Source organism: Lynx rufus, unplaced genomic scaffold (assembly GCF_022079265.1).
Source record: "Lynx rufus isolate CCGP_SWC_20201006 ecotype Redwood Valley unplaced genomic scaffold, mLynRuf1.p SCAF_7, whole genome shotgun sequence".
NCBI classification, from domain to species: domain Eukaryota; kingdom Metazoa; phylum Chordata; class Mammalia; order Carnivora; family Felidae; genus Lynx; species Lynx rufus.
The window spans coordinates 117,367,061-117,394,496 of NW_025814889.1; the positions used below are offsets into that span (position 1 = coordinate 117,367,061).

Consider the following 27,436-nt stretch of genomic DNA (forward strand, 5'->3'; position numbering starts at 1 on the left):
AGAAGCGAGGGGGGTCAAAGCCCAGAGCACGCCCGTAAGTGGCCCCGTGAACTAGCCACACCCGAGGGCCCAAGGTCGAGGCACCTGAGGCACTGCCATGATTTACAGCATCTGTCCACCTCTTGAGTAGCTTCTGGGTGGTTTTGCAGTCACATGTCCATCTCGTTCTTTCACCCTTTTTTTCACCTCTGCCTTTTTTCTTCCCTGGCTCAGCCTTTCCTTTGAAAACATACCCCCTGCCCTTGAATGGCTCCAGGGCTGGTCAGGGAGACACAACTGCCAGGCAGTTATAATAGAGCGTTAGCCTGGCTGTGACACCAGCATCTGCCAGGACAGGGGAGGGAAGTAAAGGCAGAGAGAAAGCCCCCGGAGGGCAAGACACCTGCCCCAGTGTGGAGCAAGGAGAATGGGTTTCAGGCTGAACCACGTTGGGAAAGGATATACTGAGAAAGGGAACAGCATGTGCAAAAGCAGGGAGGCGTGAGAGAGTTTGACTTTTGGTTTCCCAGGGGAATTCCCAGGCTTTTCCAGGGAATGAAGGGGAGGAGGGGGAGGGAAGAATGAGTGGGGAATAGAGCATGGAGCGTGTTAATGCTGAAGAGTTGGAACTTCGTGGCGAGGGCTGAAAGCGAGAGAGTGCCGTGGCCAGATTTGCATTTTAGAAATAAAAATCTTTGTCTCCTCTTGCTCTTCTTGGTGTTGATGCTGTCCCAGTCCGCACCTCTCCTACCCCCACCCCCCCCCCCCCACCCCGCTGATCTTTTTGGCCAGTTACCACATACGGATCTCTCTGGGCTGGCTGAGTGGGCTCTATCCCGCCTTCAGGTCGGGGTGTGCACCCCCCTCCCAGGGGGAGAAGGAGCCCAGTGGGGCTGCCGCTTGCTCACCCTTGCACACGCAGCAGCTGACTTCCGTGGAAGAAGCCCCAACCGCAGACTCCCTGAGCTGGCTGCGGGAGACCTGGAGGCTTACGCAATCCCTGTCCTTTTTCGTCCAGCAGAGCTCTTGTCCTTGTTGTTGTTGGCGGTGAGCATTCATCCCAGGGGGAGGCTGGAGGCTTTGCCAGCTCCCTTCTCATCAGGAGATTGAAATGGCGATATGATGAAAAATCCTCCTGTCTCCACAGCAACATCCCGGCTTATCCTCACAATGTACCCAACGGTCTTTGCTTAATTGGAAGAAGTTCAGGGGAGAACAGTCAAGACAGAGTCATTGGCAGAGTATTCCTGGAAGTAGAACGCGTCACCTTCTTAACTTAATTGGATAATTCATTTTAAATTGGGTGTGCAATCACGACAGGAAAATGTTCGTGTTAATAATACATATCGGAGACCGCCTGCCTGTGCCAAGAAGCCTGGCCCTGGCAGAGTTCTTTAATTCCCCAAAATAAATTTTACAAAGATAAAACGATGTATTGTCTGTCAGAGTGGAGGAGGAACAAAAGTCCAGCAAGCATTTGCATCCTGGAACTTTCTAGAACACTCTTGTTGGTTGTGAAATTCCACAGAAGCCCCATGTATCCTGGGCTGTGTTCAGGAGTGTTTTGTACATCAAAGTTGTGCCCCCCTGTGCCCAGCCCTGGATCTGAGTGTTAAGGGTCTGGTGTTTCTGTTGGGTATTTTTTTTTCCCTTCCTGTCACATCAAGCTGCTCAGATGGTTTGAAGTACCACAGATGGTAACTACACTTTGCTTGGGGGCCAAGGGGAAAACTAGGGACTTTCTGGAAGCTTTTGGTCCTGGAAGCTGCCTAGAGACCGGCGCGGGGCGGGGCGGGGAATGAGCTGGTTGCCTCACGAAGGTCTTCCAGCCTGGTCACACTGCCCCAGGCGTGAGCAGCCGGCCGAGGGGGCTGGGCTGTAGGGGGGGCACCGCACGTCGGTGGGGGGTGCTGTCTGTTCTGCACATGCTTCCAAGCTAGCTTCGTGGTGGCACTCAGCGTCCCCCCCAAGTAGGGCTGTTGCTAGGAAACACCCGGAGTCTTGAGGACCTTCAACACTGTGTTGACGGGGCTGCTGTGGACCGTGTTCAGCTGCCAGTGCTCCCCGGCAGCCTGGCCAGATCCACTTACGTCAGGCAGTTGCCCAAGCCCACACTGGTTTGCCGGCGAGAGTGTTCCTGCTTCTGGGCGGCTTCTCGCTGCAGGAAAATTCAGTGGTTGTGTAGACACGCTGACAGAACCCTTAACGTTCCCGTCATACCGCCCACCACCCACCCACCAGCCCAGCTGCTCCCCTGGGCGGGCCTCCTCCCCACCTCCTGCCTGTGCTCTGACAACAGTTTACCCCGGCTCCTACCCCCTGTTTGTGACATAAGGAGCGGAAGCTCGCTTGTGTGGAGGATTTGTCTTAAGCCAGCCCTGTGGTAGATGTTTTTACATTTATTGACTCATTTTCTAACATGTGAAAGGCCTGTCGTCACAGTTGGCAACAGGCCCATTTTAGTGGTGGGATACTGAGTCTCCGAGAGGTTAAGAGACTCGAGACAGAGCAGCTGGTAAAGCAGCAGAACCTTCCGTCTAGGAGGCTTGACACCCCGCCCCCCCCCCCCCCCCCCCCGTTCATGCTGAGGATTGTGAGACTGGAGGATCGCACAGCTACAGAGCCACGGGCCCAAACTTGAATCCCGCATTCCTAATATCGCTGGTTATTACCCCAGGGTAGGCAGAGAAAGGAGACTAACCCCTGTTTGTTCAAAATGACAGTGGAAGAACTGCTGGCTGAGTTCTCGGAGCCAGCCGAAAATGTGAGGTTTGGCAGCCCCGGACCCTCCCCCCCACCCTCTTCCCACGTGTCCAGTGATGCTTCCTAAAGAAGCCAGAGCAGGGCAGAGCACCCCCCTGCCTGTGCACCTGCCCAGCATCCTACAGCCTCTTGGAAAGACTCCAAACTCCCTCACCATCTGGCCCCAGCCAGACTGCCTCTCCCGCACCACCCCAGCCTGCCACCCCGTCATGGCACCTACTCCGACCTCATCCTTCCCCGGGCTCTCCCTCCGCTTTTCCTGCCTGGCCCACTATAGCTCATCCTCGGATGCCTCTCTGCTTCTCCTCCACCCGATGCCTGCACTTGGCGTTGTCTTCTCCGCTGTGTTCCCCCGCCCTTGTGCCTGCCTCGCTGATGGGGTGCTGGTCTTCCTTACCATTCCTCGTGTCTGTGCATCGCCTGGCACGCAGTGGGTGCCAAAGGAACATAGGACGGACACGGGATGGACAAGCCTGAAGCAAACCTGATTCTCTGTAGCGTAGAAAGAAGTCCGTCATCGTGGAATGTCAGCACTGCCAAGGGCCTAAGAAACCTGCCCTGCTTGCCTGCCCGCCCTCCAGTAAGTGAGGAGGAGGTGAATCTGAAAATCCATGGCAAAGGCAGGGTGAGAACACGCTCCCAGACCACCTGTGGCTCCCGGCCCCAGCGCTGGAGGTGGCTGCTCAAAGTCATTGTTGGCAACTCCCTGCCCCGCAGGGCAAACGGGAAAGCATGTGCTGGGGGAACGGTTTTACATTTGGTTTTATTAACACTCCAGAGGCCTTTAATAAAAATACCCTTGAGTGTTGAAAGAGAGCCAGCAGGGAGACAAGACTCTCAGTTCCAGGGGAAGCAGCCACAAGCCCGGAGGGGATGGAAAAATGCTCTGAATGTCCACTTGCAGGTTGGGCATCCGGCCAGGCTCCTCTTGTTCACAGGCCCCCAGGATAGCACAGTAACTCGGGCGGCGAGGGTGAGGAGCCCTCCAATGTCAGGCTGGCCGAATTTGGAGAGACGGTTCACACGGCAGTTTAGCGGTGCCAGAGAATAAAGAAATCTCAACCCAAACCACAAAGAAACCTCCGCCGGGAGTCCGCCAATTCGAAGACAGAGTTGGAGCCCTTTATTGGCAGCACATTATTCTTAGAAGTTGGAAGGCGGATGTGTGTGTGTGTGCATGTGCTAGTGTGTGTGCTCCAAGCTTAAGCTTTAGACAGAGGACAGCCCTGGCGTCATCTGTCTCGGTGCCTTCGGTAGCCTGGCCGTGTACAGGCAGGCCAAGCTCTCAGGAAGGGCCATGCCTCCCTGCCCTGCTGGACAGAGCCTTTAAGAAGGGAGGGTGGTTATGTTTTGGTGGCTCAAAACAATAGAAATTTATTCTCTCAACATCCCAGAAGCCGGAAGTCCAAAATCAAGGTGTCAGCTGGGACATGCTCCCTTTGAAGGCTCTAGGGGGGAATCCTTCCTTGCCTTTTCCAGCTTCCAGTAGCCCCGGCAGCCCTCGGCGTTTCTCGGCTGTGACTGTGTGGCTTCAGCCTCTGTGTCGGTCCCTCTCCTTCTTCTGTGCCTTCTTCCCTGTGTGTCTCCCTGTGCCTTTCCTCTTGTTGTAAGGACTCTACGTGTTGAATTTAGTGCCTACTCTCTCCCCGATGATTCCAGCCCAATATCCTTAACCGAGGACATTTGCAAAGATGTTGTTTCTAAATAAAGTCACATTGTGAGGTGCTGCGTGGAAATGAATTTGTGGGAGGCACTGTTCAACTCACTAGGGAAAGGAAAGACTGCCCCAGGGAGAGGCAGCTTAAGTTGGTGGGTCGGAGTCCTCACACAGCTGTTCCTTAGGATGGCAGGTGTGAGGTGAGCCTGCCCACGACAGATTCGCAGCGGAGCTCCGTATGGCCCTCCAACTGCTCTGTGTGCCTTTGGGTTCAGATGGCAGTGAGTAAGAGGGGCCAGATGCAAGCAGCCGTCAGATGCTTCAGGGACAGAGGCCGGATTCACTTCCTTTTCTGTTCCTCAGGGCCTACCAAGGAGCCTTCCATATGAAAGCGTCTGAAATGTTGTTGAAAGAATGCTTGCTTGTTAGAGAGGAGGAACTTTGAGCCTGACTCCTACAGTGAGTACTTGTTCTAACTTTGGAGAGAGGACAGTCAGGTTTTGTGTCAGGAAAGAGTGAGTCAGCCAGTGGTCTGGATGGGAACCCAAAATGAGGCACTGAAGGAAGGGTGTTGGCTGGGAACTGGTGGCCCAGAGACACGTCTCCGCTACCAGTTTGTGAACTAAGCTTGGCGCCTCACGTCCCTCATCTGTAAAATGGGTATCAGCGTGTTGTAAGGATTATGTGAGATTATGCGTAAGCCTTCAGTAAACTATAAGGTGAGGTGCCCCAATAGGGAATTCAGATTATTTGAGGGGTGCCTGGCTGGCTCAGTCGGTAGAATGTGCCACTCTTGATTTTAGGATTGTAAGTTCAAGCCCCATGTTGAGTGTAGAGATGACTTAAAAATAAAATCTTAAAGAAAAAAAGAATTTAGGTTACTTGAAGGCAGAATCCGATGAAAAGACACTGTGATACAATGGGGATGCTATACAATTAGATCATTGCTTGCTAAGCAGAATTGCACTGATGAGAGGTCCTGTGTTGAGGACCTCTGAGTGGGGCACTGATATATATTGATTTTTTAGAAAAAAAAAAAATCAATACCCTGTGCAGTATTTTTGTTCTGCCTTTAGAGGTGAGCAAATGGAGGCCTACAGAAGTTCAATACCTTTCTCAAGGTCAGAGGAAGTAGAGAAACTGGGATTTGCAGCCAGGTCCATTCCCCCAGTGCTGGTTCCTTAACATCTGGCCCCCCCGGGATCCGGCCTGTGGACGCTCAGAGATGCTGGTCCGTGCTCCCCATGCTCGCCTGCGAGCACTTCTGCTGCTTAGTGGGGGCCACGACCAGGCTGTGGGTGTGGATGCCAGCTTCCTGCTCTTCTTCGGTCAACCGTATCTCTTGGCTGTCACCCGCTTTGAGATGGGCTTCTGAGGTCCGTGCAGGGTGACCTGTCAGAGCAGGCCCCTCCTCTCCTCTGTGGGTGGGCAGAGGCAGTTGTATTTCCAGCTAAGGAATAGACTTTAGCGAAAGCTGGTCTTCCTCACGAGGAGCCAGAAATGACCTTTCCTAAGGACCTTGCTTCCTTAGCACAAAGCTGGTTTTCCCAGGCTCTCTGCAGGTACCCCCCACCCCGTTACTCTGGAATGCAGAGCCCCAGGGTCCCAGCCTGCTGACTTGAGCAGCAGCCTCCGAGCCAACAGTGGCTGCTTTCTGGGGGAGGGCGTGGCAGGGACAGGATTGGTTTAAGCTTCATCTCCACCCTTTGCAAAGCTGCTGGTCTTGGGCTGGTAAGTGTTTCTTTCAGAGCCTGCTTCATTCTTGAAAAGAAAAACAAAGGGCTTGATTTGACAACTAGTGCATATGAAACATATGTTATTTAATGTGAAAATGCAGAGAAGCAAAAAGAAATATTACAAATCACTGGCAATCCTACCACTGTTTTATTATACATCTTTTGAGATTTTTTCTTTTCTTTTATATAGTTATTTCGGTAAAATAATGGAAGCATCCCATGCATGCTGCTTTTTTCACTTAATGTGCGTTTATTTTTATTTTTTTAAGTTTACTTATCTATTTTGAGAGAGAGACAATGTGAGTGAGGGAGGGGCAGAAAGAGAGGGAGAGAGAGGATCCCAAGCAAGTTCTGTGCTGTCAGCGTAGAGCCCGATGCAGGGCTCGAACTCACCAAACCTTGAGATCACGACCTGAGCCAAAGCCAAGAGTCTGACGTTTAACCAACTGAGCTACTCAGGTGCCCCTTCACTTACTGTACATTTATTTAAAGGCATAGGAAATGTTCACAATGCACTGTCGTCTTCAATAGTCATGTGGGGAGCACCTGGGTGGTTCAGTCAGTTAAGCATCCAACTTCAGCTCAGGTCATGGTCTCACGACTTGTGAGTTCAAGCCCCATGTCGGGCTCTGTGCTGACAGTTCAGAGCCTGGTCCCTGCTTCAGATTCTGTCTCTCTCTCTCTCTCTGTGTGTGTGTCCCAAATATAAACAAACATTAAAAAAATTCTTAAAGTAAAATAGCCACATGGTATTCCACTGTAGGGCCCTCCCAGTATTTAACCCACTCCTGTGGGACAGGAAGTTGGGTATAACCTCCCTTCCCATCAATAGCCTTGACTTCTTCATCTTTAAAATGGGATCCCAGTGCTGGGCTGTGGCTGTGTGAGTATGGCATGTGGTAGGCTCTCGTAAATGCTTGCTTCTTGCCTTTGCTCTTTCTGGCCCCGGGTTCCTTTCATGTAGGGTATCTACCGTGGTGAGATGAATGTCCTCAAAATAACTCCATCCTGCTTCCCCTGCCCAAGGATCTTGGTGACAGGTGTGCAGGGCCAGCAGCCCGCACTGCCCTCCCCTGGGACCCAGCCCCAGCAGACACTGCAGAGCGGGGCTGCTCCCTCCTGTCTGGGCAGTGTGTTTCCTGCTCTGAGAGGCGATGGAGAACAGCGGAGATCGGCTGGAGTGTCTGCTTAGTGTCTGTACCGCTTGCCAGGCTAGACGGGCTGCCTCTCTCCCTCCTGAGCGGGACACTTGGATTCCACATCTGCTGCCCTGAGGGCCAGCCCCCTCCACCCCACCCCTGAATTCGTTGGAGTGTGTGAGGTTTTTTTCACAGTGCATGTTGAGTGCTGGCCATGCTAGGTATGATCTGCTGTAAGCCTTGTGTCTATTTTTTGTCTGAACCCAACTAAATAAAACATCGTGTTTCCTCTGTTGGTTGAGATATATAAACCAGATGTAATTCTTTCTTCCATATGACCCAGCTCAGTACCCAGAACTGTGGCTAAAGTAAGGGGAATACACGCAGCCTTCTATGGGTTTAATTTTGACGATGTATTTGTCACTGGGGTGGATACAGAGTGGATTTTATGTTTTGTTTTGCTTTCGCTTAAATGGGAATGTAAAAATAATAATACTAAGAGCTACTGTGTATTGTGGGCTTATCGTGTGTGGCTATGTCAGGTGTTCTGCTCTAAGCTTTAAATGGATTATTTCATTCAATTTCATGAGGCAGGTGGTAGATCAGTCCCCATTTTATAGATGGGGAAACTGAGACACGTGGCTGGTAAGAGACAGGAGCGGTAGTTGAATTCAGTGACTCTAGAGCCACTCCTTATAATCCCAGTGACAGCCTTTGTGACACAGTCAAGTGGGCGTGTGCGGAAGGATCCATCACTCTTCTCAGCCCTGTTGCTGCTGCTGTTGGATTAGGAGAAGGTTGGGCTGTTAGGAAGAATCTCCTGCACGGCCTTTCCTGCCGTGTTAGTGAGCCGCTGACATTTTCCAGTTTTGAGAACAAGACAGGTGAATTGCAGAATCAGAGGGTAGGAGTCCTGCCGTTCCTGGAAGCCCTCAATTGGTGGAAAATCAAGGGAGCTGTAGCCATACCTGTGGAGAACCCATAACTAGTCTGGCTCCTCCTTGGTCCAGGAACGGCAGTGGGGAGGGCAGGGGAGCACTGGGATAAGAAGTCTGAACACCGGAAAGCCTGATGCATGACCTTAGATCACAACTGGGGTGCCAGGGCAGAGCCAATGCATGACACACATATGTGCTGAGTCCATGGATGAGTGAAATTAAAGTGTATTAAACTCTCTTAGGGGGCGTGGGGTTGTAGTGTTTCGCATATGGCCCTCGGTGTCTGGGAGTTTTCCGTTTGAAAATGCTAGCAAGAAAGCACATGTAGTTATACATGTGGGACACATTCACATGCAGCCTGAACCAGCCTGGGGATTAGCCACAGAAAATTGCATCTCTCATGGGGTGAAGCCTCTGGTTTCCTGCCCGGGTCAATTCTCTTTACAGTGAGAGTCATTCATTCAACAAACATGTAGTTAACTTAATATTATCCTTAATAACATCAAAATTCAGAGGCCAAATTGAATTCCTCAAGCATCTCTTCATTACCTAGCACTGCCTACCATTTTTTTAAAAAGGTCACAATACTTAATAGATGCATTTCTAGTTTATCCGCTCTATGGCATTATTTACACAGGCTCTTTCTTTCTCTTCAGTGGGAGGAGAAAGCAGAGTTGAGTATGTGTGTACATGTTTAAACCACACTTATGGACACCTCTATTTTTATCAGTAAGCCTGGACCCTGTCAGGGCAACAGACAGCACCGGGGGAAATGGAAATTTGACTTGCTGTCTGTGTTTTCCATCCTGTTAGCATGAAATAACTAAGGGAGACTCACTGGCCCCTCAGTTGCCAGAGGTAGCTGGTGGGTCAGGAAGGATTCCTTTGCACAGGATGGCCAGCCACAGTCCTACCCCCAACAGGCTGCTTGCCCTTAGGCTCCTGCAATCTCAGAACACCAACTGGGGAGTGGCAATGGTGGGAGCAGCTTCCCACTGTCCCCTGGAGCTCCCACTTAGCGTGTGTCAGGTGGACGTTCTTTTCCCCTCCTCAAGTCCGTCTCTTCCTGGCTGCCTGTGATCTCACACAGAATGCAGGGTAAGGAGTCCACCCTGGTTGTGAATATATACTTAATGGGAAATGACCAGCAGGGAGGCTGATCTCACATGTGTAAAGGGCAGCAGATGTGTGCAACTGTTGGTCTAAAACCATGTTGGAGAAAGTCACTTAGCTCAACTGGACACAGACAGCATTGGTCAGGTTACCAGGCAACTGTAAGCAACACATACTTGTGGGTCTGGGAGGAAGGGGTGAAAAAAACCGGACTTTCTGTAAATACTCTCATCACTTTTCATAATAAGAGCCTGTCCCCAAGTGCTCCTCTGTCCTGAATAGTCTCAGCCTGAGTCTTATGTCACCTTCCATTGTGGCCAAGCACTCTGGAATCAGACTGCCCGCGTACTAGCTTGTGACCGGAGGTAATTTATACTCTCTGAGCCTCAGTTTGCCCATCTCTAAGATGGGGATCATAATAGTTCTAGTCACTTGGAGGATTACATGAATTCACAGCGGTCAAATTCTTAGTACGCAGCCTGATAGATGATATGTGCTCACCAACTACTACCTATTATTCCCCTATACTATGATTGTTCTCAGCAAACTTCTCCTGGGGCAAACTCTTGAAAGGAAATCTCCCTTCGGAGACCACAGAGAGATCTCCGAAGATACATGCCACTGATGTGCTCCCAGGGTCTGTCCTGGAAGTTAAGGGGCTGTGACGTCAGCTTCCAGGCACATACCTCCTCTGAGTCTACCTACTACCTAGGTCTCAGGCCATGGGCATCCTAGTTGGGGAGCTTTCCTTACCAGCTCCCCTCCTGAGCAGATTTTCCTGTGATGTGTTAGGCTCTCAAACAGTGGGGCTACACAGTGCCTCTGACCTCCCTCCTGCACCCTCCACACACCTTCTTGCCCAGCCTCATTTCCAGAGGTTCTGGATTATGTAGGTAGCCAGATCGACTCCATCTTTTTTCTTTTTCTTTCCTTTTTTTTTTTAAAGTCTATTTATTTATTTTGAGAGAGAGTGCGAACAGGCGAGCGGCAGGGAGAGGGAGAGAGAGAATCCCAAGCAAGTTCCACAGTCAGCACAGAGCCTGATGTGGGGCTCGAACTCATAAACCATGAGATCATGACCTGAACTGAAATCGAGAGTTGGATGCTTAACCGACTAAGTCACCCAGGCGCCCCATCCATCTTTTCTGATGGAATAGGCCAACAAGCCCCTCCCTGGTTCTTTCCAAAGGTTCTTCCTCCTTTTGGTCAGCTCCTTAAATCATCTCCATCCCTGTCACTATAACCTTTTCCCAAAAAGCTCTGGTGGTGTCCTGGCAGTTCTCCCCACAGAGGCAACAGCTACTGAAGGGCCCTTTTTCTGTGGTTGAGTTCAGTAACCTTTGCGGAGGCTCCTTTTTTATATTCAGAGTAGGGTCAAGGCAGTCACCATCCAGCCATAGAAGGCTCCCACCGTCTGCCATTTAAACATGTAAGTGGTTTGGATGGACCTTGAGGGCATTATGTTAAATGAAATAAGAAAAAGACGAATACTGTATAATCACTTACATGTGGAATCTAAAAGAGCAGAAGTCTTAGAGAATAGAGTGGTGGTTACCAGGGGCTGAGGGGGGTGGAAATGGGGAAGTGTTGGTCAAAGGGCAAAAACTTCTAGCCACAAATGAATAAGTTCTGGAGATCTAAGTTATAGATGGTGACTATAGTTAACAATACCCTACTGTATACTTGTAAGTTGCTAAGAGAGTAGATCTTAAATGTTATCACCACCATCACCACAAAATGGTAATTATGTGAGGTGATAGGTGTGTTAACCATCCTTATTGTGGTAAACATTTTGCAATGTGTACGTGCATCAAATCTTCATATTGTACATCTTAAACTTCACAATGTTATATGTCAATTATATCTCAGTAAAGCTGGACAGAGAAGATTTCTCATGTTCTGTTTTAAAGAAACAGTTTCATTGAAGTATAATTCACATACCATCCAATTGACCCATTGAAGGTATACACGAAATGGTTTTGAATATATTGATTGTGAATCCAAAAGCACAATAAACTTTAGGACATTTTCACTACCCCTCCCAAACCCTTACTTTTTAGTGTCACCCCGCAATTCTTCCACATCCCCCTCCCAAATCCTAGGAAATGACTAGTCTACTTTTTGTCTCTATAGGTTTGTCTCTTGTGGACATTTTATAGAAATAGAATCTATCACATATGTGGCCTTTGGGGCTGGCTTCTTCCACTCAGCATAATGCATTCAAGGTGCATCCACAGTGACGTCCATACTTAAGCCTGATTGTGGCTGGATAATCTGTTGTAGGAATATTCCACATCTTGGTTATCCATTTGTCAGTTGACGGTCATGTGAGTTGTTCCTTATGTTCTTTGGAACACATCAAAGCCCCACTCTTTGAGACTGCCTTTCAGTTCCCAACCATTTTATCAGGAGGCGAGGCCTTTTTGTTATTTTTATCACAGCCCCAAATTACTCCTTGGTTTCCTTACGAATATAATCCCTGCTCAGATGTTATGTTTTGAATACCCATAATAAAATTAAAGGTTTTAAAGAGAAAGTTTACAAGACGTGCCTGAAGAAACTATTCAGACCATACAGTTTCTCTTTTCTTCTATGTAATTATTTAGGCTCTAATAATTCAGGCAGTTCAGAGGGATGTTCAGACTGGCTGAGGACAAAGAAAGTTTTCCAACCCTAGGGAGAAAAATGTTCGTGAAAACCAAAAATACTTTAGCAGCGGTAGACACCAGGCGAGCATGCTTTCTGTTCGCTGAGAGCCCACTCTGAGTCAGGTGGCTCCAGTGACACCCTTATTTAACCCTGTCCTACTGGGAGCAGATTTCTCCTAGGTGCTGGAGCGCCGCTGAGATAATGCCAAGCAGGCCCAGGTGGGACTTGCAAGTTTTGCAAATTTCTCTGAAGGTTTGTGACTTTTTCAGCTTTGCTAGTGTTGAGTGTGCAAATGAGATCAGATGGGGGTATAAGTGGCATTCCGTGAGTTAAATCGCGGTCCCCAGCGCCAGGATGCCAGGCACTAGAATTGTTCAGCTTTGAATCTGAAAGTGCCCAGGGGTGGGAGCCTCCTGTGTGTTGATGCTGAGCAAAGATTCACCAGGATTTGCGTTACTGGGATTTCCGGTACTGAATGGGGACATTGTGTGTCCCTCCCTTAGATACCTGCCCAGAGGGATTCCTGCTCAAAAATCTCAGTGGCATAGTAAATATGCCCTCCCCTCCTGACTGCTAGATAAATTCACTTCTGGTATTTGATGATCTGTCTAAGGAAGAAAACTGCAAATCAGAATGCTGTGATGTAACAAGAGGGAAGGCAAGAACATAATTACAAACCCAACAATGATTGCAAAAGGAACATCAGCATTTAATTAAATTTTGTCTCTATGGTATATTTGGAAGTTGCTAAGAGAGTAGGTCCTAAAAGCCCTCATCACAAGAAAAAAATTTTTAATTTTTTTAAATGTTTGTTTTTGAGAGAAAGAGGGCATGAGTGAAAGAGGGGCAGAGAGAGAGAGAGAGAGAGAGAGAGGAGACAGAATCTGAAGCAGGGACCAGGCTCTGAGCTGTCAGCACAAAGCCCAACATGGGGCTCAAACCGACAAACTGTGAGATCATGACCTAAGCCGAAGTCAGGTGTTTAACTGACTGAGCCACCCAGGCACCCCAGAAAAAAAAAATGTAAACTGTGTGGTAATGTTAATTAGACTTATGGTGGTGGTCCTTTAACAATATATGCAAATGTCAAGTCATTACTGGTACATCTGAAACTAACAATATTACATGTCAATTACATCTCCATTTTGAAAATTTCACCTCTGGGAGCATCGGGGTGGCTCAGTCAGTTAAGCGTCCACCTCTTGATTTTGGCTCAGGTCATGATCTCAAGGTTCATGAGATCGAGCCCCACGTCGTCGTACTGAGTGTGGAGCCTGCTTGGTGTTCTCTCTCCCTCTCTCTCTGCCCCTCCCCTGCTCATGCTGTCTCTCTCTCTCTCTCTCTCTCTCTCTCAAAATGAATAAATAAAACTTAAAAAAAATGAAAATTTTACCTCTACTAAGGGATTCTTTGATTCTCTCCACTCAAATTATTGTGGAAATGTGAAAAAGCTTAGGCTTCAGAATGAGTAGATCTTGGTTCTTGGGCAGATGAGTCCCCATCTCTGAGCTTGTGTCATAAGATGACACGTTCCACCCTGCAGGAGGGTGAGTGTGAAAGCAGATAAGAGCTTATGTGCAACACCCAGTACACAGTAGGTGCTCACTAGGAGCTACTACTTCTAAAGTACTTCTCCCCAAAATGATATATATATATATATATATATATATATATATATATATATATATTTTTTTTTTTTTTTTTACCCTCACTCATACCGAAGTTTTAGGAACAGTTTGTAAGGAACCACTCTGAATCTTTTTCCCACAGGATGGCGCTGCTGACTCTTTGTGCTTGAGGGAAGACCATCTTTGTCTCCTGGAGCACCTTGGACCCCATAGACATTTGATAGATATTTGCTGATGTTCCAATTTAATAAACCTCAAGAACGGTATAAAGCCTTTCATAGGAGGTCCCTTCTCCCAAAGGGATGTGAAAACTTTTGCAGCGATTATTGGTTTTCATTTACATCTTAATGTGTGAGGGCTGGAGCCATAAACTGAAGAACCGGAAGTAGATACTAGCAACTGGAAATTCTGTGGGAGTGATGTAAATATCAAAGTAGACACTTTGTTTTTCCTCCAGTGGCTTTCTTGGCAGAAAATTAGAAAGGAAAAAATGGCTACAGGATTTAAGAAAACATTGTGGTGTTTGGTGATAATAGCTTACATCTCTGTAATGCTTTCCAGCTTGCAGAATGCTTTCCTATTATTATTTCATTGAATTCTCGTAAGTGAATTACCTCCCAGAGGTGGGTAAGACAATACTGCATCACGGTTGAGGAAATGCTGCTTCTACCACTTACCTACCGTGTGGTTTATGTGGGTTATTTAAGCACTGCAAGCTTATTTCCTGAAGTTTTAAAACGAGAGTTTAATAATTTAGTTTTTAGTTAATCATACCTTCCTTTTAGGATCGCCGTACAGGGTACATGAGATGATGCGTGGACACTGCCAGCCCCCTAGTAAGTGCTGAATAAATGGTGACTTATGACATTAGGTGTGATTGTCCTTCACAGATGAGGAAACTAAAAATTTAGACAGCCAGTTTGCTAAAGATCACACCATTAGTAGTCAGAACAGGAAGCAAATCGCAAATCCAGTTCTGCTGCCTCCAACTTGAGTCCTCTTTCCACTACACCTTCGCCAAGAAGCGTGAACCAGGAGGAATATTATAGTGCTTCTGCCGGCAAAACTCCCCGTGACCACGCACGTTGTACTCCATATCTCTGGTGCATTGATCTTTTCAATGTCTCCTTTTGTATTCACAGAACATCATCAAAAAGGTGATTGGGCAGAAGTTTGTGTACAAGTTTGTCTCTTTCCCGGAGATACTGAAAATGGACCCTCACTCGGTGGAGATCAGCCGGGAGAGCCTTTTGCTGCAGGACAGCGACTGCAAGGCGCCTCCCGAGGGCCGCGAGGCACACAGACACGGCTTGTCGGCCCTCAAAAGCGCAAGCCGCAACGAATACATCCACTCAGGCCTGTACTCGTCCTTCACCATTAATTCCCTGCAGAACCCACCAGAATCCTTCAAGGCAATCAAGACAGAGAAGCTGGAGGAGCAGCCAGAAGACAGCCCTCCCGTGGAAGAAGTCAGGACTGTCATCAGGTTTGTGACCAATAAAACCGACAAGCACACCAGCAGGCCCGTGGTGCCCCTGCCCTCCACCTCTGAGGCCTTCCTGGCCTCGTCCGCCTCAGCCAAGGTCTCCTCTTTAATGTTGCCAAATGCCGCCAGCATTTCGTCCGCTTCACCCTCCTCGTCTCGGTCCCCGTCCCTGTCCCCCAGCTCGCCCCTCCCTTCTGAACACAGAAGCCTCTTCCTGGAGGCCGCCTGCCATGACTCCGATTCCCTAGAGCCCTTGAACCTGTCATCGGGCTCCAAGACCAGGTCTCCATCTCTTCCCCCAAAGGCCAAAAAACCCAAAGGCTTGGAAATCTCTGCGCCCCCGCTGGTGCTCTCTGGCACTGACATCGGCTCCATCGCCCTCAACAGCCCAGCTCTCCCCTCGGGATCCCTCACCCCAGCCTTCTTCACCGCACAGGTAAGAGCCGTCCCTGTCATCCGGGCTGCACGCCAGACTCAGTGGCAGGGCAGAAAGGAAGAAAGAGCAACCAAAGCAACTTCCTTCTGCCCTTCGAAAGATCACCTTAGGGCCCGTAGACCAAAGTCACGGTGTAGATGTGAAGGGAAGTTGCTTTTCCATCCCCAGACCAAGGTGTTCAAAGAGAAAAGGTTTGGGATATCGACTGCAGTGTGACGCTCAATTGGTTTCTTGCTGTTAGTGGCTGAAAGTGATCATAATATGGAGCATGTGCCCTGGCCATCAAAGGAGATCCAAACAGCCATTTCCTAGGGAAAGTTAAGCAGGCCGAGTGACGTTTCAGAAGGCGTTTGGGCTTTGTGAAATTTGTATGACAGAGTCCTCTCTCGGGGCACCTGACAAAGTAGCTGTTTGTTTTCCGTTAATGAGAAGATAGATGTTAACCGATACTGCCGCTGCAGTCATCAGGGTGGATGTGCCTCGTCCTGTATTCTCTGACAAGAAATGTAAGGGCCACACCCAGTGGTGAGAAAGAGATTCTTCAATAAAAGCAGTGCTCCTCTGAGAAAACCCAGTTTCACGGGTCCACATCACGAGGGGGAGGAAAGCAAACTTGTGGAGTAAGAAAGTCTTCAGTGTTATCAACTCCTGCGAGAAGGCAGCCTTTTCCGCTAAGGTGCTGGTTGTTTTGTTTTGTGTTTTGTTTTGTTTTGTTTTTTAAGTAACCTCTACGCCTGACGTAGAGCTCGAACTCACGACCTTGAGACCAAGAGTCACATGCTTTACCCACTGAGCCAGCCAGGCACCCCCGGACTTTTCCTTTAAATACGATACACAGATGCCCTTTCTTGTCCAGCTGGCAGTTGTAGGGCAAAGGCAGAGCAGGTGCTGGTAAACCCCATCTCTGCTTCCTCTGGAAAGTGGGGCACACTTTGGTGGCCGAGGTTAGACATATTGGCTTGGGGTCTCAGACCGGATTCCGTTCCTGGCTACGCTGCTTGGTGGCAGTGTGACGGTGGGCGCTCGCTCCCTGAGCCTGTTTGCACATCTGTGAAATGGGTTGTTGTGCGGATCGAACGGGATAATGGGCACGCTAAGAGAGCTAGCTACAGCTGGCAGGTATGATCCTGGAACTCGGAGGCAGGTGGGAGCGCCATCTCTGGCCTCTGCACTCGTTGCCGTAGACGTCCTTGCTGTAACCATCACGGGGGAGGCAGCGCCATGGCTTTTCATGTCTGCCAGCTACTGTTCTAAACACTGGCCATGCACCACTTCAGTTCTTCTGCATGGCAGGCCTGTGAAGTAGATGCCGTTAGGTCCCGTTTTTCCAGCTGAGGTAAATGAGGCACGTGAAGTCAAGTGACTCATCCAAAGTCACAATAACAGGTGGGAGAAGCAAATGTGAACCCTGTCAGTCTGCTCCAGAATCCATCCTCTTCGGTAAAATGTTCTTGGCATGCCCTCTGGGAAAACACCCAGTTGTCCCTGATCATAACAGTCTGTGGAGTCTGCCAAAGCCACTGAAAGCCACTCTTGGCCATTTTCCTCTCCATGGCTTCTCCCAAATTGATTGTGTCACCGGGATTTTGTGTCTGCTCAAGCTTGTGAGCCGGTCAGAACGAGCATGCTGCCCTTGTGCGGAGGGAGGGCGCAGGACTCAGCTACTGGTCAGAATGAGCACGTGTGCTTTCAATCAGGCGTCTTCTAATCAAACACAACTGTCCAGGGGCCGAGAACTGCTGAGTAAAATGGCTCAGAAACCGGTTCCTGGAGTAGCTCCAAGAAGTAACTGCCAGGGTGGACAATCTGAGGATGATCTCCCCTGGCCTCCTTTGTGTTTACAACTGTAAGGTTTAGAGAGGTCTTGAGCAAGGCCAAGGCCAACTCTGATTTCCGTATCTGCTTTCTCTGTGAGCCTGTGTCACCGTCTCTGAACAGATGCCAGTCCCGTAGCTGTCTCAGGAACGCAGCTCAGGCTAGCCCTGTGGTTTTGGACTGGACGCGGTGGGTCTAGGGTGGCTCTGCTCAGTGGGACTGAGGACGGATGGTATGGCTGGGCCGAGGAGAGGAGGAACCTTGACATGAGAAGGGATAGAGCGTGGACATGAACAAGTGAAGGCTAAACTCGGGACTGGGAGACACGACCCACTAGAACAGCCTAAAGCCAGGGAGGGGAAACCAGAGGAAAGCCAGATGCTTTCATAAACCACTTGTGCCTTGGGCAGATGAGAGTGAGTGGTCCTCAGCCAAGCGGCGAGGGTAGGATGTTGATTGTGAGTTGGCGTCAGGAAGCCCAAGAAATGGGATCGGGGCTTCCAAAGGGAGAGAGGCCAAGGGCAGGGTCTGGCCTCGGGCTGAGAGTGCCTCTGGACCAAGCCGAGGGGTCAGGGGGTGGCCACTGGGTAGTGCTCTGAATGGACTCAGAGGAGTTAAGGGTTGCCTTTGGGGGATGGTGGAATCTCAGGACTTGAATTCCCTCACCTTCCAGCAGCGTCAGTTCTGCACCCAGTGCAGCCAACGGTGGCTGACAGGGAGGAAGAAACCGGAGGGAGGCCAGAGCAAGGGCAGGACCCGGGTCAGGTGTTCATCCAAGTCGTTTCTCCGAGATCGGACAGGACGGTCACACCTGTCTCGGCTTGACAGTCCTCCAGGTGTTTAGGGCAGGCTTGGAGTCAGTGTAGGATTTGGATTCTCAGAGATTCCCTCCCCCAGGAACTGCTTTGGGTGCCTCAGAAACTAACCCTGGAGCCACGGTTCTCCCTCAGTGCACAGTCAGAGGCAAGGTCAGCTCTCTCAGCGGCTGGCCTCATCCCGAGGGGTGAGCCCATTTCCCCGAAATCCTCCCAGGGGGTGGGAGTGAAAACCTTCCCTTTGCTTCCAGGTCAACTCCAGGGGTTTCCTCGCCTGAAGGAGACTTGGGCCTTTGCCCCCACAGGCAGCAGTGATGTCTCATTCCTGCAGCTCATTGGTTTCCCTCCTACCTTCGCACTTTCTATCACAGAAATCACTTTCCTCTGTGGACTGTGCTGTGTGCAGCGACACCTTTGTACGTAAACACTGTTACCAGTGGGAACCTCCTATCAACCTTTCTTAACCCTTGTCTTTAGAAGAAATGAAAGGTGTGCCATAATAACTTGATACCCTGAAAACGAAATTCCCAAGAATTTAGTTTATTTATCCCAAGAACCGTCTATTTATTTTGTACTCATCCCAAGAATAATTCCCAGTTACTTTCAGCCAGAAATATGGCAGGAGGAATGGTAGGATTAAGAGCATCTTGGCATGAGCAGGGTCATGTGGTTACAGTTCCCTCCGGGGATCGTCTTCAATCCGAACTATGTGTGGCGCATCCGCTGGAACCCGTACTGCCCAGTCGTGGTTACTCTTGGGAACCAAGATTATGAATATAGACGGACGTGATGATCACCCAAACACCCCTCAAGGGTGCATATGAGGAACTGAGGACAGAGCGTACAAAAGCCAGCTGCGTACCCAGCAGTGATGTAGTTGGAGCTCAGCCACTGAGGTCACACTGGACTGTTGGTAGAAGAGCAAGGATGTTCTCTCTCATGGCATGAACTACAGAAGTTGAGATGAGGGAAGAGCCAAGATACGAAACCCTCTTGGTTCCTAGCCAGGCGCCATAGAGACCGGAAGAGTGCCACTGGCTGGTTCCGTGCGTCCTCTGCACCGTGGTATTGTCTGTCACTCTTCCTTCCATTTGTCTCTTCTGTTCGGTGTCTCCCTCCTCACCTGTTCTCAATGTGCAGTTAGTTCAGAACCGGAGGCTGCCACGTTGCTTTTCCCTTTATTTATGCCAAGGCCTCTGTTAATCTCACGTGTGATGTTTAAGATGCTGAACTCAGATATGCGCGGGCATCGGGGCATGAACTCGTCAGAGTCTGAGCATGCATGCCCCAGGCTGTTTTATTAGCAGCGGCCTTGATTGGCATTAATTGAGTGGAGAGAACCTGCAGAGGACTGAAATGTGAAAACCTCCTTTCTTCACATGCTGGTGGAGGTAACAGCTTTGGGCCAAAATCATGAGGTGGGAATTTGGAGTAAAATGGATGTGTCTGATGAGGAGCACTGAGGATATATTGCCTCGTGTCCCAGCTCTGGACTGGTTTCTCATCCTACTGTCTCCTTTGCCATTATCACAAAAGCAAAAACGATTTTCCCCTTCATACCACTCTCCACAACACTTTTCCAGCTTAGCCTAAAGCTTTCTGTATACTGACCCTATAGGGGACAGGTGGTCCTTCTAGAAGCTCTCGGCAGTGGAAGATGTTGCTGGTAGAGTTTTGCGTGACTTGACACTCCAGCTGAAGGTTCTTCCTTCCCTGGGCTCTGGGCTGCCCAGGATAAACAAGTTGTGATAGTGCCCTCCCTCTCTCCACCTCCGGGCCTGTCTCATCTCCCTCCTTTGCCTTCTTGGTTCCACTGCCTCCTCCCCAGTTCTGCTCTTAACTCCTTTCCCCCTCCTGCCACTTGCTACACCTCCTGTAGACTCGCATGGAGTTCTGTTGGAACTCTCATGGAACCCTTTCATTAAGATCAGCACATTGAGTGCTACACAAACTTTTGTGTGATTTAACTTCTCTCTTAAAGTCTTTAAAATCGTTGTTTTTACTTGAGTTTGGGCAACTCCAGGAGTCTTCCAGAAATAGTTGACATTTATTTGAGGATTCGTTTTTAACCCCAGAATGGCATTGTCATGGATTCTGAGAGACTAAGATTTGTGATGTTTGTTGGTACAACAGAATGTTAAGTGGACATCCTGATCTCCTCTCCTTTATTTTCTAGAGCCCCAAAGACTTACCAGTATCTCATATTCCCAAGTCAAATAAGCCACATATACTTGTTGTTGAGCGGCTCATGCACATCCTGTTTGGTCAGTAATGAACAGTTACTATGTTAATTAATTCATCTAGGAGATAACTGTTCAACACCTACTCTTTGCTAGTGATTGAGGTATACAGAGGTGAACAAGATAGACCGTTCCTGCTCTCATGAGCTTGCTGTCCAATAGGTAAAGAATATGGGGTAATATAACTTAGGGTGATGTGAAATTATAGGGGACGCTGAAAACTGGATGAGGAATTCAGACTCGTTTTGATAAGAAATTAACAGCTTGCTGGGATTTTTAAAGAAAAACAAATTCCCTTTAGAATCTATCAACAAATAATTATTGAGCATTATTTGCGAATCACTGAAAGGATACCAGGAGTATGTACAGTGCCTATTTTTATGACCTTAGGACCTAGCCAAAACAAGGCACGCACATACACACACGCACACACACACACACACACACACACGGCATGTGGCAAGGGTCAAATACACAGTGCAGAGAAGCACCATAGGAACAGAAGAGGGGAAAGATCATTCAGTCCAATTCAACATATAGGAAGTGAGCACCTATTACATGTAAGATGCAGTGCTTGGAGCTGGGGATACAAACATGAATTAGTCCCTGATCATTAGGAGCTTATAACTTGCCTTAAATTCTTTGATACACTATCCCAGATCAGTACAGAAGAAATATTAAGAAGGTATTAATTTTGCTGGGGATGGGGAAGGGTGTTGACAGGGCTTCCTGGAAGGCATGAGCACACTTGGGCAGGGTAGCAACCATCTGGCACATAAGGTGAAGGGGGCATTGTAGGCAGAGGAACAGCTTGAACCAAGCCATAAAGATATGAAACAGCTTAGTGAATGAGGGGCAGTACAGTGGTTCAGTAGGGAGTGGGGACAAATTGCAAAGGTGAAGCCCGTGGTTGGGAGATGGGGCATGAGTGACATAGTTGTGTTTTAGAACTCATCTTGATGACGGGGATTGGGGAGGGGTGAAGCTGGAACCAGTTAGGATACTATTATAATATTCCAGATGAAAGACAAGGGGGATCTAAGGCTGTGACAGTTGGGTGGGGCTAAAGGGGACAGATGTGAGAGAGACATAGGGAATGCCATCCACAGGTGTGAAGGTGGTAGGGGAGTGCCAGAAGTTGAGTATGAGGAGCATGGGATAGGAATAAGCTCGTGGTGAAAGGTTACATGTCCATTTTGGGCCATCTAGAGTGTGAGGAGCCTGTATGACGTAGAACATCCAGTGCCAGCTGGAGCTAAGGAGTTTGGGACTGAAGATAAAGTTAGGGAGTCACCAACATGTAAGGGGTGCTTAAAATCATGGGAATAGGGTACCCCAGGGAAATAAGGTCTGGGTGGTCAGGGAAGGTTCTGGAACAAGTGCTAAAGGACTGGTAGGCTGGAATTCTTAGTGTTCAGGACACATGAAGCAAAGTAGGAGGGTTCATATAAGGAAATTAGGGAGCATATGAAACCAGGTCATGGGGCAACCTAGAATTGTGGCTAACAAATTTTTTCCCCCGGAAACAATGAATTTCAAAGGAAGATAGTATGTTAGGATGACTGATTTGGTAGTGGTGCTCAGAATAGATTGGAAGAGGGGCACCTGGGTGGCTCAGCTGGTTAAGTGTCCCACTCTTGGTTTTGGCTCAGGTCATGATCTCACAGTTTGGGAGTTGGAGGCCTACATCGGGCTCTGTGCTGACAATGCAGAGCCTGCTTGGGATTCTCTCTCTGCCCCTCCCCTGCTTTCTATCTCTCTCTCGAAATAAATACACTTAATAAAATAAAATGAAGACTAGATTGGAAGAGAGGCCAGAGGTGGACTGGTTTAGGTGGCATTTGTTGAATGCCATTTAGTAAGGTGATAGGCCTTGAATGCAGCAGAAATGGAAATGGGGGAAATAAATAAGAGAGTCACTTCAAAGAAGGATCCACAGGCCGTGCCCAGAAGTTGTAGCAAGTGGGAGGCATTTTGTATCTCAGTGACTAGGATGCTGGGTTGTAGACAGGGCTGTAAGTCCGGGGATCGTGTCTTGTCCTATCATTGTATCCTTGGCACCTGATACATACCATGTGCTCAGTATTTCTTGAGTGGATAGATCAGTGGTGGTATTGATAGACACGGGGAGTCCTAAGAAACACTAGGTTTGGAAAGAAGGTGAGGAAGGCCGGTTTGAACAGGCAGGGCATTCCAAGTTGACACGTCCAACAGGTGACAGATATGTGAGGGGATGCACCTGGGGTTACAGATCACTTCAGCTCATCAAGTATTTAGAAACTGGGTACCACAGGAGGAATAAAGATGAGCAAGATGCCTTAAACGCTACAGAAAGAGGCATAATAAGAATATGCAAATTAACATAATGAGGTAGAAAATGTTAAGGAAAAAGTGGTTATAGAGTGTTATACAGATTCAGGAAAAAGAGGAAAGATTGAGGGAAAAGCAGAAAAGTCTCCTTTGAAGGGGTGGTGTTTTGATGGGCAGAGGGAAGCAGGGGTAGGGTAGAGGAGGAGGTCTGAGGGCACGGTCCAGGCAGAGGGCCTTGAACCAGGGAACTCAAATGGGGTATGTCTGGGCAATGCCAGCTCACCAGGTTTAGTTCAAATGTGCAGGCTTTTTAGGAGACCCTGTATTATGCAGAAGAAGAACTGCGTTGGGGTGGGGGAGATGAAAACAAGATCCCGATAGGAAGGTCTTTCCCCTTGAACATCAATACCCTTTGCCTTGGGTCCTCGGGCCTCTCCTTCCCTACAGCTGATGGGATCAAGAACTCCCTGTCTGCCATCCCGAAGGGCCCATTTACTAAAATATCCTTTGGTGAAGGAAGAGGAAGCATGCATTTTGCCTGTGGCTTCTTTCTTTAGCCTCTAGCCCTCGGGCCCAGCCCATACCACCTTGCCTGACTCCAAGAGCTTGTGGAAAGAGGCTCTGAAAACTCGCTGTACTGGAGATTAGCCACGGTGAGCTTAGTTAAGAGGGCCGTCCCTTGAAAGAGCAACCCAAATAGTTTTTTCTTTATAGCCAGAAGATCTTCAGGGAGAACGGGGATGGGAGGGAGAAGAGTGAATGAAGTCATTTCAAAAATATTTATTTGCATATATTAATGGAAGATATTTCAGACATGCGAAATAGATGGCTGCTGTATTCTGAGTACATCCTGCATCCCTGAGAAACAAGTGTGCACACATTTTAGACTAAAATACAAATTCTACACTTCATGTATTGCTCAAAAGATCACAGCGGAGTGGATGTATACTTATGGCCATGAATAAGAGAAAGCTAGCTAGCTGGGTTTTGTAGTCCAGGCTTATTGTCTCTTTCGAGCTTGGGGAGCTTCATTGGTAAGTAAGCTAGGAGGCCCTGAACACACTGTTAATGTGGCATATTGTGGTGGGAATTTGGTTCCAGTGCAACGTGCAACTATTAGTTCTCCGATCACTTGAGCTTGTGCACTTGAGCCTAATATGGCCGAGAAGAGCCTTGAAGGTACCGGCAGGTGCCTGGTTTCAGGACATTGAGTACGGTTATATATACATTGAGAATTTCTCCCATGAACAGATGAAATTCATAGAATACGTCAGGTTCACTTTTTATGAACACTTCTTGAGCGTTTGCTGTGTGCCAGGCACATGTATAGAGTTTTACATGGACCATCTTATTTCATCTTCCTAGCGATCCTGTAATGTAGGCATTTTTTTCCTCCCCATTTTACAGATGAGGAGACCAAGGCATAGAGAGATGACCTTAGTAGTAAGTAGTGGTTCTGAGGTTGGAACACTGGCAGAGCCCATGCGAAAAAAGTCTTAATCGTCAGACCAGATGGCCTGGTGCATTTGTGAAACGGCCTTGCATTAGAACTGGGAAGCACCTCCAGAACATGTATTTATCCTAATAACCTCGCTGGTCATTCCACGTGTAGGCAATGCTGTGGAATCAAAGATTCAAATGACTTGGTATAAATTAGTTCACCTTTCAGTAGCTTCACAGTTTGAGAACCTTTGGAGGTTTGTCTCCTTTCCGCTGAACACAGCAGACCTTTCAACTTAGGTTTATGCCAAATGTTCCCGATAATTAACAAAGCTGCTGAAGCCAATTCTAGGAAAAAATAACACTCTAGCATCCAACATGATGCAGTGTGCACACTGGAGCCTTTGCTGTGGTTCTCATTACACAAAGCACCTTACTGACATCATAAAACCGCGAGGGGCTCCTTCTAGTCACCAAAGGTGCAAAACCACCCTGGGCCGGGAGGTTGCCTCAGCTGAGAACAAAAGCCATGCAGACTTACCAGCTGGGCGAGTTGTTTCTTCTGTCCTCTAGCTGGCTTGCAGGCCAGGACTCCTGCTGTGTGTGTGCGAGCAGATGCAGTCCTTGGCACTCCCCTGGGAAACCCAGAGTTTTGGCTTTACACCCAGTCTAACAAGAAAGAATTTTTCCCCCTCCAAACCATTGCCAGGGAGATGAATTCTCATCAGCCCCACATCCGGAGTGGAATTTGGAAAACCTAGTTCAGAACTTTTGAAGAAGCTGCTACAGGGTATTTTAACAGCAAATCCTAAAATCTGAAAGGGCTGCTGCTTTCTGGGAAAGTGAAGCTCGAGAGGCTCTTTAAAAAGTGTGTGTGTGTGTGTGTGTGTGTGTGTGTAACCCAAGTAATGGATGTCCATTGTAGGAAAATAAGAAAAGAGAGAAAAATATAGCCCCTTCATGGAGTCCTATTTTGTACACTAAATCTTGTTTAATGGGGGAAGGGAGGCAAATTGAAGAGACCACCTGGACAAAAGTTGCTATAAACTTGTTTTACAACTAGAATGTTTAGGGGAGGTAACTTGTCCATACTTTTCTCCTTTATAAAATTGCTAATACAGTTAGCATTGAAGAAAATTAAACTGTGCACAGCCTTGCAGAAATAACATGGTTTCCAGATTTTCCTAAGATGGTGAGGCTTGTTTCTTGGTTCAAGGCTAGTGTACCTAGCCTCAATGCTGATCACGGCTAGAGTCAGCTGATACCTTTATCAAAATCTGTGTGCTTTTTTCCCAGACACCAAATGGATTGCTTCTGACCCCGAGTCCACTGCTATCCAGCATACATTTCTGGAGCAGCCTTAGTCCAGTTGCTCCTCTGAGTCCTGCCCGGTTGCAAGGGCCAAACACGCTGTTCCAGGTGAGCATTTAGAAATGAACTTGTACACACTAAACTTCTAAGGGATGTGTTTCCCCAGTAAATCCTGCATAGGTTACAGACCACTACCCTCCATGGTTAAAATGTGAAGTTTCCAAAGGGAGATGATGAGGCTGTAAAAGCCAGCCTTCAAAGGCAGACATTTTCACTGAGGCAGAAATAGCGTATTTGTGTCAGATATCCACAAATGGAACAATTAATTCTTGAAGTATTTGGATATCTTCACTGCCTATAAGAACTGGAAATTTATTCAGGAAAAGGGACAACTTTAAAACGATTTTATAGTAGCTCATACTTTAAAAAATTAATCAACATATTGACATTACTTGAAATAAACTGAAAAACAAAAATAATGAAGAATTTCCATACTGTAATAGAAAAGTGATCTGTAGAATTCTGTGAATCGTCCTCAAGTTCTCCCTGTTCCATAAGAAAGGAACATCCAGGGCATTTGGTTAAAAACAATCTTAGCTGCTTTATCTTGCACAAGTCCTGTTACTAGGTAGGCACGTTTATTATTCATTCACACACTGCAATTACGCAGTAGCATTGCCTGCTATCGTGTGGTAATCAGTATTTCCTCTTTGAAAGACTCAAAGACTGTTTCTCACAGACCAAGATGTTATTACTAAGAGAATAGAATCCTAGGGATAGGAGCGAAGCAAAGCTGGGGGAAGTGAAAACACCCTCTCTCTAGCCTGTTGATCTCATCCACCCTAAATCCCATGCCTGCCCCCACCCCCACCCCCGAGTGGCTCACCCAAGATAGTTGTAGTTCTTTTCTCCCCTTGCACCTAGCACTGACCACTCTGTATTTATGATTGCCTGTTCGCCTGGCAATCTCCACTAGACTGTGGGCCCTCAGGAGGCTGGAACTGCATCGTGTTTCTTGTTGACTGCGGTGTGCCCCCTGTGTCGGGCACATCGCTGGGCACACAAATGATGCTTAGTAATTATCACTGACTGACTAAATGAATGGATGTCTAAGAATTCACCAAGAAACTGGAGCACCTGATGGCTCAGTCTGTAGAGCATGTGAGTTGGAGCCTCATGTTCAATGTAGAGATTATTTTAAAAAGAAAAGAATAAGAATTGTCTAAGAATGTTGTTAAAAAGATCAGGTCTCCATGCTTTTCTGAGTGGGTCATTTTGCTTGTCAAAGTTAATATTTACCTTCTCTGTGCCAGGGGCTATACATGCTGGGATTTAGGGTCTTGGAAGAAAGGTAGAGCTAAAGAGGTTTTGATTGCTATCTTGCTTCTCTGGTTTCCTAGGAAGGTTGAGGTAGGGACTGTATATCCCTAGAGTAATCAAGTTTCTCTTCAGGCCTGTCTTCTCATCACAAGAAATTGAGCTACGGCCATACACGGCCAACATGTTGATTCTTATCCATCTGAACTCAGGCAGGGAAACAAAACTAGAAGCAGTGAGCAAAAAGCAGTGAGCAAGCGAAGTACTGGCAAAGTTTCAGATTACTAATCTTTTGGTAGAGTTAAAAGACCTTACTTCCTGGTATTCAGGTTGGAGCAGCAGTCTTCTAGTATTCGAGTTCCTGATTAGAGCACAAGTTGTTTGGAGCATGTGTATGGTGAGCTCTGTGGGCCTGGGGACTGAAGTCCTACTCCAGTCCTACATCTAACAAGGCCTCCGTAGGGTTCACTAGATGTTTGTGAATAACGAATGGAATCTCCCTTCCTTCCTTACTGGGAATTCTGCCACCTGACTGGTACAGGGCTTAGTGATCTCCTAAGGAATCCATGGAAAACTGTTAGTTGGGAGTTCTTTAGGATCCCTTGCCTTAGAATCTAAACCTTTTCCAGCCCATCACTCCTAACAGTGACAACTGTCCATGTCC

General features: G+C 48.0%; 1 protein-coding gene across 2 annotated transcripts in view; it reads left to right on the forward strand.

Annotated features, from left to right (window-relative positions):
- The window catches only part of ELK3 (ETS transcription factor ELK3), a 67,283-nt gene that overhangs the window by 33,420 nt on the left and 6,427 nt on the right, over positions 1 to 27,436 (forward strand). The window contains exons 3-4 of one of the 2 annotated variants that reach the window (XM_047065459.1): positions 14,745 to 15,524; positions 25,441 to 25,563. In XM_047065459.1, coding sequence (XP_046921415.1) covers positions 14,745 to 15,524; positions 25,441 to 25,563 — 903 coding nt within the window. The remainder of the gene's footprint in view (positions 1 to 14,744; positions 15,525 to 25,440; positions 25,564 to 27,436) is intronic. The other variant, XM_047065460.1, reaches the window with a different exon arrangement.